Genomic DNA, 16,005 nt, shown 5'->3' on the forward strand with positions numbered 1-16,005 from the left:
CCAGTCTCCAGGGGGAGGCTGAAGATTTCCTCATATTACAACTGGCAACAGAGATCAGTTCCTCGAAGGGAAGTGGAAGGAGGAGGGGGTAGTCAGGGGCGGGGACGGAAGGCTGGCTGGCTGCTGGACAGACAGGGAAGCTGGATAGAGGAGGAGGCACTCAGGAGCGGGACAGTGCTGAGTGGCACAAGCCATGAGACTCACTCCTCCTCCAAGGCCTTACCAGAATATATGTGGAACAGATACCCCACAGAGGCTCACCCCTACCCCAAACCCCACCGTCCCCAGGCTCCACCCCTCAAATCTCCAGGAAATTCCCAGTCTAGAGCTGGCAAACCTAGCAGCCACAACAAGCCAGTCTGCTGTTAGGCCTTGGTGAGCCTGTTCATTCTCCTTCCCCCACTGGGGGGTGGGGGAGTGGGCAAGAGGTGGAGCTTTTTCCAGTGATGTTTTCCCCTCCTAGTATACTTTTGTCAGAGCCAGTGAGCGGAGGAGTCATCAGTCTACCGCATGCATAGCTCACCTCTTTGCCACCAGCACTTCTATCACCTCCAGGGACACTGCAAGGGCCCAATTGGTGAGAGGAATCATTTTGTAATCTTGGGAAAGAAAGCGAGTCCAGCTCTGTTCACTGCCCTCCTGCCCTCTGTGTGTCAACAATTTCTGGCCACTCTGAGCTGCCTGCCCTGATGTGTTTATCAAAGCTCCAAAGTCAATTTGGTTGTGGCAGAGACAGGGACAGACATGACCCAGCAGGCCTTTCTTCCATTTTAAGCCATTTGCACTAAATCAGAAGCGGGGAGGAAGGTAAACTGCAGAACAGGTGAGCTGAGAATATTCCTGTACACCCCTGTACCTATCCTGCTGTGGCATATCATGCGCTCGTAGACGCGGCGAGGCCTCTCCTGTAGCCGGGAGAAGTGCCGTCCATGGTCTGGCCGTGGGTGGGGGGCTCTCCGCCTTCTCCGTAGGAGCAGCCTCAAGAAACCCCGGCCATGCTCCGGGGTGTGAGAGCCGATCTCCGCCCATCCCCCCCCCCGGGAAGCCTTTGCCCTGCGAAGGCTTCCCCGGGGTCCGGGGCCTAGCGCCCATTTTATTGTCATATAAAATGGGCTTTATTTCTAGTGATAAAATACAATAAAACCCCCAATAAATACCCCTTATGATACAGTTAAATCAGATGGCGATCTATTCCTATAAAGAGTTCTAATCTCCCACTCCCCACCCCATTCCGTCCATGAGTCAAGTTCTCTTCCACTGGGAGCGAGGGACTGGATCTAATCATACTTTGGGGGGATCCTCCAATGGTAACACCAAGACCCCGCCCTGGCCTCAACCATACGCCTGGTGGAAGAGCTCCATCTTGCAGGTCCTGAGCTTCTTCCTGTCCACCCCTCAGAAGTCAGATGTATATATTTTTCAAAGCATTGGAGACCCTTCCGAGTCTTTAACTAGAGTAAATAAATATTGCTGGAGAGTGTGGTATGTACAGGCTTATGTGTCAGAATAAAGTCTGCAATGATTTCTGTAACTTTGCAAACTTAAGTGCTGGATCCTCATCTTTGTTCTCAGTTTGTCACTGAACTCATATTAGCCATCATGAATAATTGTGCCCAAGAATTTAAAATGTTATATTCTATCAAGTGAAAATCAGCTTTTCGATCATTTTCATTTTTGGATATACAGCAGCTTCAAAATATATACAACTGAGCTTGCTAAGCAAGTGGTCTGCATGTCTCTTCATGTGGGAGTATTTCATTGTGGGCAGAGTTCTTGTTGTGTATGTAGACTTTCAGAGCCAGGGAGCTTAGAGCCTCTTTCAGAGACTCTTGAAGATCACTCGTTGACATGCAGGATCTGACCTGCCATTAGAGACTTGAAGAGAAAGAGTTGGTTTTTAAACCCCATTTTTCTCTACCCAAAGGAGTCTCAAAGCATCTGGCAATCGCCTTCCCTTCCTCTCTCTACAGCAGACACCCTGTAATGTAGGTGGGGCCGAGAGAGCTCTGACAGGGCTGTGACTAGCCCAAAATTAGCCAGCTGGATGCATGTGGAGAAGCAGGCAATCAAGCCTGGCTTGCAAGATTAGAAGCCTCCCCTCTTAACCATGACACTAAGCTGTATATATCTATAAGAGGGCTCCAATTTAGGCCAATCACCAGCTTTGGTGGGAACCTCCAAATGTACGTAAGTTCTTGTTGGTTGTTCTGTGTTCAATTGCTGGTTTTCAGTAAAAGAGCTGTATTTTGGGGAAATAGTATTTGGAGTTTTTATTGAACCCAGCATTTAATAGTTCTTGCATAACAGATTTTGGCTTTTACAGCTCTGGGAAATGAAGACATTTGTGGTCATCCTGCTGTGTGTGATTGTGTTCCCAAAAGGCCAATGGTGCGGTAAGTGTGCATATATTCTTTTGGGAAAAACAGCTGCCAGACTTGTTGTTGTTGTTGTTATGTGCGAAGTCGTGTCTGACCCATCGCAACCCCATGGACAATGATCCTCCAGGCCTTCCTGTCCTCTACCATTCCCCGGAGTCCATTTAAGTTTGCACCTACTGCTTCAGTGACTCCATCCAGCCACCTCCTTCTCTGTCGTCCCCTTCTTCTTTTGCCCTTGATCGCTCCCAGCATTAGGCTCTTCTCCAGGGAGTCCTTCCTTCTCATGAGGTGGCCAAAGTATTTGAGTTTCATCTTCAGTATCTGGCCTTCTAAGGAGCAGGCAGGGCTGATCTCCTCTAGGACTGACCGGTTTGTTCGCCTTGCAGTCCAAGGGACTCGCAAGAGTCTTCTCCAGCACCAGAGTTCAAAAGCCTCAATTCTTTGACGCTCGGCCTTCCTTATGGTCCAACTTTCGCAGCCTTCGCAGCCATACATTGCAACTTGTCCGCATTGTAGTAATTCCAAATGCACCGACACAGCCCTTGTCTTGTTTCCCTTTAAAATGAGGTGGTGTTTGGCAGCTGCATGGGAGGAGAACAAATATTTGGACTCTTTTGCCAAAATCCAGGCTAGATGGGTAGTTAGGGTTGCCCACTCACGTATGGAAAATATCTGGAAATTTTGGGGACAGAGCCTAAGGATGCCAGGGTTTTGGAAGGGAAGTGAACTTAATAAGTTATAATATAGAGTCCAGCCATCTTCTTCAGGGAAATTCTGGGAGATCTACAGGCCTATCTTGAAATGGCAACCCTATGTATGGTTAACTTCATGTGTCGCTAGGTGTACTTAGAACTGGGTCATACTCAGCTTCCTACTTGTTAAATATATGATAGGTTTGTGTGGTTATGTGACCTGTGTTCCACTCTGTCCAAACTCTGCCAAAGAGGTCCAAAAGCATCTCTCCAATCTGACCAACGTGCAGAAACCAACTAGTGACACCCACACAAACAAAATAAAGGGGGGGGGGATCTCAGCAACTCGGTTTATCTCATTCGTATACAGAGTTATACTCTGCGATTTAGAACTGTTGAAGTTCCAAAGAATTTGCAAAATACTGCTGTCCCACCAGGCACACTGAGGCCAGGGCTGAATCTGCACGAAGCTTTTATTGCAATCCCAGATCGATTAAATCCCTCTCGTCTGCACTGAAATTGATTTCCATTTTGATTTTGGTCGATGGAAATTTTCCATCTGCAGCCTCCATGCCTCGGCCCTCATTGACCCTACCTTTTCACCAGAATATCAGGGAGCGCTTATTTTCCAGGATATCCGACTAAAGCACTATGGAAGCCCAAGAGAAGAAAGTGTAGATGTCCGTGGCTTCGGATTAACCGGCACTCCCCCCCCCCCCTTTTTACAATGCTGTAAACATGTTTCTAATGCTGACATAGCACGTTTGTCTCTTGCTGATTGGTTGAGTCGCAGCCTAAAAAGGAAGGGCTATCCTTTGGATCCTTTGCTTGGGATTGTTGAGAGACTGATATCATTCCATTATTCGCCATTTTATGCTACTCTCTGCTCTCTGCTCACTAATCTGAACATACATTTTACGGAGCTTTTTTGTTTCTTTCTTTAAAAAAAATTATTTAAGGGGCTTGAGGCATAATATATTCTTTGTCTAAATGGAAATCAGTTTTCTGGTGACCTCTACTTCGAGCTCCAGCTCAGAGGCACTTGCAACCCCCCCCCCCTTTGGCTTCAGCCATGCATTTCAAGGGCTCACTCTGCCCTGGGGCCCTTTCATCACGGGGGAGGGGGGGCAAGGTTGCTTTAAAGCGCAAAGTTGCTTTAAATCTTCCCCAAGGCCAGTTTATCCATGTAGCACATGCAGCTGATATAGAATGTGCTACAGGCCCCAAGCTTCCAGGAGCCCTGTGCAGTGCCTTCCCCACATGGATCAGGGCCATAGTCTGTCTCCTCCTCCATTTCCCTCTTTCAGGATGCTCAGAGTGACACTCCTTTCCTCTTTGGTATGCCCTCCTGCCCACAGTCTGGCTGCTCCTGCCGTAATTGTACTCTGCTAGGGGCCCACGAATCCTTAAACTGGCTTTGGTGATATGGGTCCCGCAAATCCTTAAATCACTTCTGATCTTCCCTAATCAGTCCTTTCCTTGCAGAGAGCAATGGCTGTGTGACGTCCTTGAAACGGGACATTCTCCGGCTGTTGGTTAAGTGGGAAGATGCTACTTGTTTCCAGAATGATCAGGGCCTGCCCCCAAACCTGCTCCGGACTCTGCCTCGAAGCTGCAAGGAAATCAAAACAGCGCTAGAAGGAGCGGCAGGTTGGTGAGACAGAAAAGGATGGGGGAAGAGAGCCAGCTTGGTGTAGTGGGTAGGAGTGCGGACTTCTAATCTGGCATGCCGGGTTCGATTGTGCGCTCCCCCACATGCAGCCAGCTGGGTGACCTTGGGTTTGCCACAGCATTGATAAACCTGTTCTGACTGAGCAGTAATATCAGGGCTCTCTCAGTCTCACCCAACTCACAGAGTGTCTATTGTGGGGAGAGGAAGGGAAGGTGAATGTAAGCTGCTTTGAGACTCCTTTGGGTAGAGAAAGGCAGCATATAAGAACCAATTCTTCTTCTTCTTCAAAAGGGGAAAATCCAACATAGTCAAGAAAGCCTCAGCCCTCAGTTTGCTAGGCCTGTTAATGACAGGATGTTTTGGAGGTCATTAACTCATAAAGTTGCCATAAACTGGAGGCAACTTAATGTCACTTAACATATACCCCTAATTTATATGAGGCACAAGATGCACCCATAATACTGCACAGCTGAATTCTTCTGGCAAGGTTAAGCTGGGCCTTAAAATGGCTAACTAGATGGTTGCTTTTCCACTGACATTCAGTAAGACTGCTTAATCCAAGGGCTGAGCTGAGAAACTGAGCACCTCAATTAACTGAAACTGGGACCAAAAAGTACTAACAGCCTGTTACAAAAAAGGTGTTTAAAGCCAATGCTATAAACATAGTGTGAGTTTTGGTACAGGATGATCTGTCTTCCTGCAGATGGCTTGTACTACCTGACCACGGAAGAAGGCGAAGTCTACCAAACCTTCTGTGACATGACTACCAACGGAGGTGGTTGGACGCTGGTGGCCAGCATCCATGAGAACAACATGAATGGGAAGTGCACTCAGGGAGACCGCTGGTCTAGCCAGCAAGGGTCTAGAAATGACTACCCCCAGGGAGACGGCAACTGGGCTAACAATGCAACTTTTGGGTCTGCCTTGGCCTCAACTAGTGACGACTTCAAGGCGAGTCTCTCTTTTCATACGCAGGCTACCTCTTCCTGGTTGGAAAGAAGAGATGCAGGATTCTGACATATGCATGTCAACCACAGCCTGATTGGTCTACATCCAGATTTCATTCTAGAATATTACCATTACTAAAACAAAAAATGCTGGCCAGCCTCACTGGGCCTCTCTACTTCAGCTGAATGATGAATTCATTCCTCATGTGTCACTTCTGGTACAAACTGGAACTCATGTCATGACATCGCACATCAACGTGTGACAGTTTCCTGCCCCCAGGAGACTCCCACGGATTGCAGCATCTGCATTCCAACTTTCAACCCTACTTTAATCCAGGATTTAGGTACAATCAGGCTTTTCCCTAAGAGTTTTTTTGTTTTAATGTTCTAGAATCCTGGCTATTACGATCTTGAAGCACGAGATTTGGCCATATGGCATGTCCCCAACAACACCCCCATGAAGGAATGGCGGGATGCTGCCATCTTGAGGTATCACACGGAGACAGGCTTCTTGTCTGCTGAAGGAGGGAATCTTCTTAGACTCTATCAGGTAAGCCTGGCTGCCCAATGTCTGCACATTTGGGACTTTGAAGAAGGCAAGTCGTGTGGAGTTCTCATGAAAGGGTGGGACTGGCTGAGTTCAAGAAACTAGGAAATTCAGAATGCTGTTACATGCTCGCTGCTTCTCTGAGCGCTGCTCTTCCTATTTAATTTTCAGTCCGAAGATAGCTGATAGGAGGGGAAAAGCTGAGAAATATAATAATGGATCTCTTGTGTTGCATGGATTTTGGTCTTGGAGCCAGGACAGAGATTAGCCAACTGTTCTATGAAGACAGCATTAAAAATATGTTTTCCAAGCTAACCTTTTATTCAAGGCTAGCCTTTCCCCTTTATTTTTATCCTCTCATAAACCTAGGGAAGTTTAACATATTTGCTCTAGGGCAAGGGTCGTCAAGCCGTGGTCCTCCAAATGTCCATGGACTATAATTCCCATGAGCCCTTGCCAGTGTTTTCTTGCAGGGGCTCATGGGAATTGTAGTCCATGGACATCTTGAGGACCACAGGTTGACTACCCCTGCTCTAGGGAATTCCTTCCCAACTCCCACCCCCAGTGATGGATCAATGTCTCTCTCCCTCTTGCAATTTTATCCCACCTTTATTCCAATGGACTTGAGGCAGTCTACACAGTTTTCTCCATCTCTTCCTCACAATAACTCTGTGTTGTCATTTAGGCTGACTCCACCAAAGTCTCCCAATGTTTCATTGCAGAGAGGCTATTTGAACCCTGGTCTCCTAGCTCTCTAATATGTTTTCATCATGCCTGCTTTTCTTTGTCCTTTGATTGCCTTTCTAGAAATACCCAGTAAAGTTTGGAATTGGCACCTGTCCAGATAACAACGGTCCTTTTGTACCAGTTTTCTATGACCATGGTAATGCCGAGCAGACATCTTTCTTTTACTCTCCAAATGCACGAGGTAAATCATTTGTTTGACAGGGTGAAATGCTCTGCAGAAACTTACCCAAAAAACAAGGATGGATCAAAGTCTTGCAGAGATGAAAATAAAGGATCACAGAATTTTAAACTGATATTATAACCTAATTTTGGCTTTCCTGTACAAGATTTTTAAAATGTAATTGAACTATATGTGAGTCCCCAGATTGGATGGTTATTTCACCTTTGTTTCAGGAGGTGTTTTCTTTTTCTTTTTAAAAAAATAAATTTTATTATAGACATATAAACAAAAGCCACATCAGAAAAAACAGAACAGAACAAAACCATCTGATTACACTTATGGAAATAAAGCATCATAATACATTATTGTTCCAACCAAAAAAGAAAGACAAAAATGGCATAAAAGTATATAAGAAAAAAACAGAAGCTAAACCAAAAATAAAAGGGGGGAGTAGCTTACATCCAAACTGGCATTCTTTCCACATAACATTATTTAATCCAGTTCTAAAGAATATTATATAAATCACATTTAATCCAATGTAAACAGCAACAGCAAAAGGCCTCAATCCAAATAAAGAATATTCTTAAATGAGATATATTCTGGAAACTTCATCAGATACGTTAAATAACCATTCCAAACTATCCTGAAGTTATCTTTCTTTTTTTTCTCCCCTGAACTAATCTAATTTTATTTGTGAGTTTTTCTCCTTATTTTTGCATGCCACCTCTCTAAGGAGATCCCTGTAACATTTTTTCAGCATTGGCTAATAAGCAATCTAGCTGTGACTAAGAGATAATTAATCACCATGTTTTTTGGCTTACATTGGAAGTTTTCCTTTAGATATACACTGAGCAGGGCCAGTTTGGTGGTATTTTCTAACTGGTGACAGACTGGCCACTAAAAACATGCCTGTTTTTTTTTTTTATGTTCTCCATTATCAGTTGTATTTGCATAATATTACAGAGATCTTGCTTGTCTTCCATATTTATTTAGAGATCCCCCTCTCCACAAATGCACTTTAGTTAAAACATTTTGGTGAGGGGTTTGGAGACAAATTATATGAAGACTTGGGGACCTTGGTTTGTTTAGCCTGGAGAGAAGACTAAGAGGTGATATGATAACCATCTTCAAGTACTTGAAAGGATGTCATAGAGAGGATGGAACTGAGTTCTTTTCTGTTGGCCTACAGGGTCGAACCAGAACCAATTAATTAATTAATTCAAAAGAACCCTTGGCAGACAGAGCAGTTCCTCAGGTGGTGGTGGGTTCTGCTCCTGGAATCCTGATTTGCATGAAAAGAGCAAATCATTGATTGCTGATTGGGACGTAACAGAAAAAAATATCTGAATCTGAATCAAATACCAAGTTCCTGGAAAAGACACCTTCCTGCTGTTTATCTTTCTTTCTTTCCAGCTGAGTTTGAACCTGGCTTCATTCAGTTCCGGGTGTTTAATCATGAAAAAGCAGCCATGGCTCTGTGTGCTGGGATTAAAGTAACAGGATGCGACTCAGAACATGTGAGTAAGCTGCTTAAAGACAATGTGTGAATATTTGGGAGTGGCTTATTCCATCAGCAATGCTGAATATCCCCTCCCCACCTCCAGATTCTAACTCAGGTACATTCCGCACAACTTAAATGTAGCCGAAGTCTTACTTTTTGTAAACGCTATTAATTTAACGTTCTGCATGACGTTGTAAACAAACCGCAAAACTCCCACAGAACTCCAGCAACAATTGGAATTTTATAGCGCTAAGGGGGAAATCCAGAAAAGTGGATCCCCCCCCCAAAAAAAACCACTATGCTTCTGAGCACAAACCGCAACACATCAACGAAAGACATGTGCGTTCTCAAAATAGCAGTAGAAAGAATGTCCCTCCCTAGCTCTCGCCCCCGAGCTTCCGGAGACGTGATCGCCATTTTTCCCCCTTAAACCGGTGAAAGCAACAAATAAGTGAGGTTTCTTCGGCTGAAGTCCCTCCACAGAACTGCTTAACAGTAAAACAAAGCTCCCTTCTGCAATTGTCTTTAAAGTTTCTGAGCACAATATAGCCCCCATTTTGACACTGCCCATAATTTCGACCAGAAATTGCGCCCACTGGGGGAAATTTTTTTTTTCTTGAAGAGCATGTAAACGATTAAGCGCCAGCCCCTACACCAGCGAAAAAGGTCTTTCTGATACTCTGAATGGACAAATATTCGTTGCTACTGGTGTTTTCGGGTTTTTAAAGGAAAAGGGGCTTTTCGGGAGCACGAACACAACAGTTCATTGGCTGTTCTGTTTGACTGACGGCCAGGGGCAGAAAGAAGTGCAGAAAAATATTGCCTCCTTTGTTGCGATTCCAGTGAGAACGGAAACCTGTGGGGAATGAATAGACCACTACTGGGACTTCAACATTCCGCTAGAATTGAAGGTGTGCGGAATGAAGAAATTCCACTATTAAATATAGCGTTTCTGCATACTGCAAACATTTAATAACATTGGTCATTGTGCGGAATGGCCCTCAGATTATCCCTGTTTTCCTTTTTCCCCAGAGCTGTGTGGGTGGAGGAGGATATTTCCCCCAAGAAAGTCCACGGCAATGTGGTGACTACACTGCCTTAGACTGGGATGGCTATGGGTCTCACAGCGGCTTGAGTGTTTCCAAACAATTATTGGAATCTGCAATGCTGATATTTTACCACTGATTCTAAGATGGCCGACATGAACAAGCACCAGGGCCATTCCCTAGAAGTTTGGGACAGTTTTCCTCCTGGTTTGGAAGTCTACAAACCTACAAATAAATGAATATAAACAACAACCTTTCAAGTCAGTGTCATCATTTCTCTCTTTTATGGCCTAAGAATCAGCTGGGATTATTTCTCACTACTGTAGCAAATCTTAATGGAATCATATCAGTTATTATTATCCATGATCTATAGATAAACAGGGCTGCCATTTAATGAAATAAAAAATTCTAAGACTGGACCAGAGGCCAGGAAGTGGGGTGCAGTCCACTGCAAATGCTGTCTGTTGTATGTTCTTACAAGTTCTCTGCTGCCAAACATGCCATATGTGCATGATTTCAGGCTACTGCATATAAGAATACAATGCAAAACATTAGAAGAATGAGAATTGCTTTTTATACACTACCGTAAGGAGTTTCAAAGTAGCTTACAAATGCCATTCCTTGCTTTCCTAATAGCAGGTTCCTTGTGAGGCAGGCGGGGCTGAGAGAGTTCTGAGAGAATTGTGACTGGCCCAAGGCCACCCCTTAGACATCATGTGGAAGAGGAATGGGGAATCAAATATAGTTCTCCAGATTAGAGTCTGCTGCTCTTAACTAGGCATGGGTGGTTCACCTTGGATGAACTAAAAGTACGCAAATCAATACTGACTTATCCTAAATCGGTTTGAGCTTTATTTGGCTGATTCTTTTTAGCAAGTCAAGAGCATCTTACCGGTCTCTTGAGAAACCTATATGCAGGTCAAGAAGCAACAGTGAGAACCTGGCATGAAATCACTGATTGTTTCAAAATTGAGAAAGGAGTTCGGCAAGGCTGTATACTGTCGCGTTGTCTATTTAACTTGCATGCAGAGCACATCATGAGAAAGGCGGGGTTAGATGAGTCACAAATTGGGATCAAGATTGCTGGGAGAGGAGACGACTGAAGATGGTGCCGTAGCAGTCGGATTTCTGGCCGGCTCTTAAGCCATGCTGAGGGTCAGGAGCAACCGCACCTGGCAGACCTGAACAGATACGCAAATCTGCTCGCCGGTCGCCCCAGGAACCGGGAACGGCATCCTGAGGGTCCTACAGATCCGTGGAGAGGGAGGGAGACTGAGCTCTCCGGATCAACCGCGGCATGTGCTTAAGGTCATGATGGCGCCCTTGTCGTAAATAACTTTCTAAGCCTGAAACGACCAGCTGACCCTATATTCTTCCCAGACCATCTTTTACCAGACTGACAGGAGCTGAAGCCTACAACAGTAAGGATTGAAAGCTTTCTGGCTTTTCCTTTTCTTTCCCCACAAGCTCTTCCCCCCCCCTCCTCAACCAATTTACAAGTGAATTCCTTCTTTCGTCGAGTGAGAGGCTCCCAGCTAATTATACCCACTAACCAAACAAAGAGCTTTTAGACAGAACCGACACAATTCAGCCAACAATACTTCAAACGAGAATTCAATGTCTGGAAGTTAATCAACAGGAGGGGGAGAGAGCTAGAGACGTCAAAATCAAAAGCACCTTGGAAGAACTTGGGAAAACAGATTTAAGGAAGGAAAGCACCGAAAACCTGGAAGTCTATTTAGAGCAGGAAGTGATTTGGATCAACAAAATAAATAGAGTCTATTCAAAGGCGACAGCACGCAGGAAGCTATCAGGAGATATCTCTGTACGACCAGAGGAAGAGATCCGGATTGACAAAGTATACAGAGCCTATTTAAAGGCGACTGCAAGCAAGAATCAAGTAAGAGGGCCTTTTTGCACGGGGATCTTTGTTGCAAATTGTTTGCGGAATGAAAAATCGCCATTTAAAATAGTGGAATTCGTCGTTATGCATACCTGCCTTTGTAGTGGAATCAGTTGCGTTTTTTAGCGTTTCCCACAGGCTTCCGGTCTCGGCAGAAATCGCTAGAAAGGAAGCGCTATTGCCAAGCTCGTCCCGCCCCTGGCCGTCAAGCAGCCAATGGGCAGCCGTTAGCATGCTCCCAAACAGCCCCTTTCCCTTTAAGGAAGGTTTAAAAAAAAAAAAAAAACGGACCCATTGTAACGAATCTGGGTAGATTCGTTGCAACGGAGAGACCCATCCAGCTGCCTGGGGTGTTTGAGCTGTCGTTTGATCGATTGATCGTTAACACGCTGCCTCAGAGTGAAAAAAAAAAAATCCCCCCCCCCTCTCACGGGCCCGATTTTCGGCTGAATGGAATGTGTGAAATGTGTGTGTGAAATGTGTGTGTGAAATGTATGTGCTTAGTGACTGAAGGGGAGGGACTGAAGCCGGGAAGCCTCTGTTTGAGCTGTCATTTGATCGTGGCCACGCTGCCTCGGAGTGGAAAAAAAAATCCCCCCTCCCCCCCCCTCACGGGCGCGATTTTCAGCCGAAACAGTGTGAAAAATAAAGGGAAAATACATCAGCAAACGGGCTTCTGCGGGCTTCTTGTGACTGTAAACAGCTCTGAGGAGGGACTGCAGCCTGGGAAGCCTCACTGGCTAAACAGAGGCTCGCCGTTGCGTTGATCTCCACTCGCTCGGAGAAAAAAAAATGGCGATCGCTTCGCCGGAAGTTTGGAGGACAGGCTCAGGAGGAGGGACTTTGAAGAAACCGCAACAATGGGAACGCACAGGTCTTTTTCGCTACTGTTGCAGATTGGTTGCAGGAGTGTATCGCTTTCCGGAGGGTGAATCCACTTTTTGGGATTCCCCTAAAAGCGCTACAACGAAGCGCTTTTTGCTGATTGGTTTCAGGAGTGTTGCAGATTGTCTACGACGTCATGCGTTAAGGCAAATTAGTAGCGTTTTCAATTAGCAACCATTGTGCTATTTTGAAGCCGTGCAAAAAGCCCCAGAGACTTCTTTGGCCCTGAAAATACTCTACTATGGAAAAAAAACACAATTTCATTTTCTGCGACCACCTGAAGGATGTGATGAACAGTGGAGCATTCTCCTGGTTTCCTGTAGGGAAGACAGCAGCAGTAACTTTTAGGACAGAACCAATATATGAAGGGAACTGACTTTATATCATCTAAGACAATAATAGAATATATTCTTATAATAGACTATATTCTCATATGTATCAACAATTACTCTGCTAAGAAAGATGATTTCTAGATCAGGATCAATATGTGATGGGAACTGAATATGTATGCCAATATGTATGTTAAAAGAGGATGGCAAACTATATTTCAAATGTATTAACAAGACAGCAGCAGTACCTCTTAGGTCAGGGGCAATTTATGAAGGCGACTGACCTTATATCACTTAAGATAATAATAGAATATATTCTTATAACAGATCATATTCTCATACGTATTAACAATCATTTTGCTAAGATGGTAAAAACTTCTAGATTAAGATTAATATGTGATGGGAACTGAATATGTATGTTAAAAGAGGATGGCAAACCATATCAGCTGGTCACTTTTTTCTCTTTACTTTCTGTAAATGCTTCATATAATAATAAATAATAAAATTATTTAAAAAAAAGAGTGCTGGGAGAAATATTAACAACCTCAGATATGCAAATGATACCACTCTAATGGCAGAACTAAAGAGCCTCTTGATGCTGGTGAAAGAGGAGAGTGCAAAAGTTGGCTTGAAACTAAACATCAAGAAAACGAAGATCATGGCATCCAGCCCTCTCAATTCCTGGCAAATAGATGTGGAAGAAATGGAGGTCGTGACAGATTTTATTTTCCTGGGCTCCAAGATCACTGCGGATGGGGATTGCTGCAAAGAAATTAAAAGACGCTTGCTCCTGGGGAGGAAAGCTATGGCAAATCTAGACAGCTTCCTAAAAAGCAGAGACATCACCCTGCCAACAAAAGTGCGTCTTGTCAAGGCTATGGTCTTCCCAGTTGCAATGTATGGCTGTGAAAGTTGGACCATAAGGAAGGCCAAGCGTCAAAGAATTGAGGCTTTTGAACTCTGGTGCTGGAGAAGACCCCTGTGAGTCCCTTAGACTAGCGGTCCCCAACCTTTCTCAGGTCAGGGACTGCCTCCGGAGTGAGGGAAGACCCGACTGTCAGGATTGTTAGAATCCCTGCCATAAATTAGCCTGAGTTCTTCCATGACAGTTATATTGCTTGGCGCCTGGTTGCTCCAGGTTCTGTAATCACGCTAACAGTAGAAAGTGAAATATATGTTGTTGTAACTCTTATCACTTGTTGGGGCCTCTCGGCTGGGCCTGGTTTCGCTATCAACCGTGCAGTACAGTCAAGGCCATGAGAATGTATCACTGTTTTTAATTGCTTGTGTCTCTTCTCTCCTTCTCCCCTCCCTTGGGAACTTTCAAGTTTTGGGCGGGAGAATCGTATTGATAAGTGGAAGCAAATCTGTACTCAAGTCAGATTTGACTTCGCCAGTCTTGATGTTTGTAGTACTTCTCAATAAAGCTTTCTTATTATTAAGAAGCTAGTTGTGAGTTCTTTCAACGCTTGACACCGACGGCCCGGGTGCTGCAAAAACGCACACACGCAATTGCCGCGCATGCGTGTTTTCGCCACCAGGTGGGGCTAATACACATGCGCGGCAACTGCACGTGCACATTTCACCACTAGGGGCGCTAACGTGCATGCACGGCAATAGCGCACATGCGCGTTTGCGTCACTGCCATGCCGGCGGCTGCGCCTGCCTCTTCCCTTCCTAATTGCTGCCGGCGGGGGAAGGCAGGCGTGGCTGGCGGCGGCCCGGTACCGTGGCCTTTGCGGCCCGCCACCGGACCGCGGACCGGGGGTTGATGACCCCTGCCTTTGACTACAAGGCAAACAAACCGGTCAGTCCTAGAAGAGATCAGCCCTGACTGCTCCTTAGAAAGCCAGATCCTGAAGATGAAGCTCAAATACTTTGGCCACCTCAGGAGAAGGACTCCTTGGAGAAGAGCCTAATGCTGGGAGCGATTGAGGGCAAAAGAAGAAGGGGATGACAGAGAATGAGGTGGATGGATGAAGTCACTGAAGCAGTCACTGCAAACTTAAATGGACTCCGGGGAATGGTAGAGGACAGGAAGGCCTGGAGGATCATTGTCCATGGGGTCACTATGGGTCAGACACGACTTTGTACCTAACAACAACAACAACAGCAGCAGCAGCAGCAATTTAGCATTGACAAGGACCCTGCCGTCAGCTGATCATAGAATCATAGAATCATAGAATCATATGAATCATAGAATCATAGAATCGGAAGGGGCCATACAGGCCATCTAGTCCAACCCCCTGCTCAACGCAGGATCAGCCCTAAGCATCCTAAAGCATCCAAGAAAAGTGTGTATCCAACCTTTGCTTGAAGACTGCCAATGAGGGGGAGCTCACCACCTCCTTAGGCACCCTATTCCACTGCTGAACTACTCTGACTGTGAATTTTTTCCCCTGATATCTAGCCTATATCGTTGTACTTGTAGTTTAAACCCATTACTGCATGTCCTTTCCTCTGCAGTCAATGGGAACAGCATCCTGCCCTCCTCCAAATGACAACCTTTCAAATACTTAAATAGGGTATCATGTCCCCTCTGAACCTCCTTTTCTCCAGGCTGAACATTCCCGAGTCCCTCAACCTATCTTCATAGGGCTTGGTCCCTTGGATCCTGATGATCAGCTGTTTGGCAGCTCTTTAAACACCTCTTTTCCCCACCCAGACTCTTCCCAGGATGCTTAGGCTAAATCTCTTCTGTCTGAGAAGAGTCTGTGAGGAGGGGGCCACCCTCTCTGACTCGACCCTTTAAGAGTCAGTTGCCAACCTGGGCTTCAGGCCAGAACAGAAACCTTCTTTGATTCAGCTCAAAGATAGAACACTAAGGTTGCTGTGGGCAGAATGTCCGTTACAGGGATGGATGTAGAGTGAAGCTCTTCTCTGCTGCCCTTCCAAGAGCTTTTTTCCTTTCCTTGCTGGCAGGAAACCCCTCACCATCTTTGTTGCCCTCCTCTGGGCACGCTCCAGTTTATCTACATCCCTCTTTAACTTTGGTGCCCAATACTGAACAAAGTACTCCAACTGAGGTCGAACCAGAGCAGAGTAAAGTGGTACCATCACCTCCCATGATCTGAACACGATACTTTGTTTGATACAGCCTAAAATCCCATTTATACACCTGGACATCTCCAGATAGCGTACACTGTAATCAGATCGATTTTATCCTTGCAGTCAGAGATGGCGGAGCTCTGTTCTAGG

The 16,005-nt window shown here is 45.4% G+C and overlaps 1 protein-coding gene and 1 long non-coding RNA gene across 3 annotated transcripts in view; one reads left to right on the top strand and one right to left on the bottom strand.

Moving 5' to 3' along the window:
• The window catches only part of LOC143832639 (uncharacterized), a 53,998-nt gene that overhangs the window by 11,916 nt on the left and 26,077 nt on the right, over positions 1-16,005 (bottom strand). The gene's annotated exons all lie outside the window — the stretch shown is intronic.
• LOC143832232 (intelectin-1-like) lies at positions 465-9,942 on the top strand. 2 transcript variants are annotated; one of them, XM_077326361.1, is made up of 8 exons: positions 465-577; positions 2,324-2,393; positions 4,556-4,720; positions 5,446-5,693; positions 6,081-6,239; positions 7,044-7,164; positions 8,557-8,660; positions 9,677-9,942. In XM_077326361.1, exons 2-8 carry the CDS (start codon positions 2,333-2,335, stop codon positions 9,827-9,829), a joined length of 1,011 nt encoding a protein of 336 aa, XP_077182476.1. In that variant the 5' UTR covers positions 465-577; positions 2,324-2,332; the 3' UTR covers positions 9,830-9,942. The 2 variants fall into 2 exon arrangements, with proteins under 2 accessions (XP_077182476.1, XP_077182466.1); XM_077326351.1 differs by lacking the exon at positions 465-577 and adding an exon at positions 667-823.

This window comes from Paroedura picta, chromosome 1, assembly GCF_049243985.1.
Source record: "Paroedura picta isolate Pp20150507F chromosome 1, Ppicta_v3.0, whole genome shotgun sequence".
In the NCBI taxonomy this organism is placed as follows: domain Eukaryota; kingdom Metazoa; phylum Chordata; class Lepidosauria; order Squamata; family Gekkonidae; genus Paroedura; species Paroedura picta.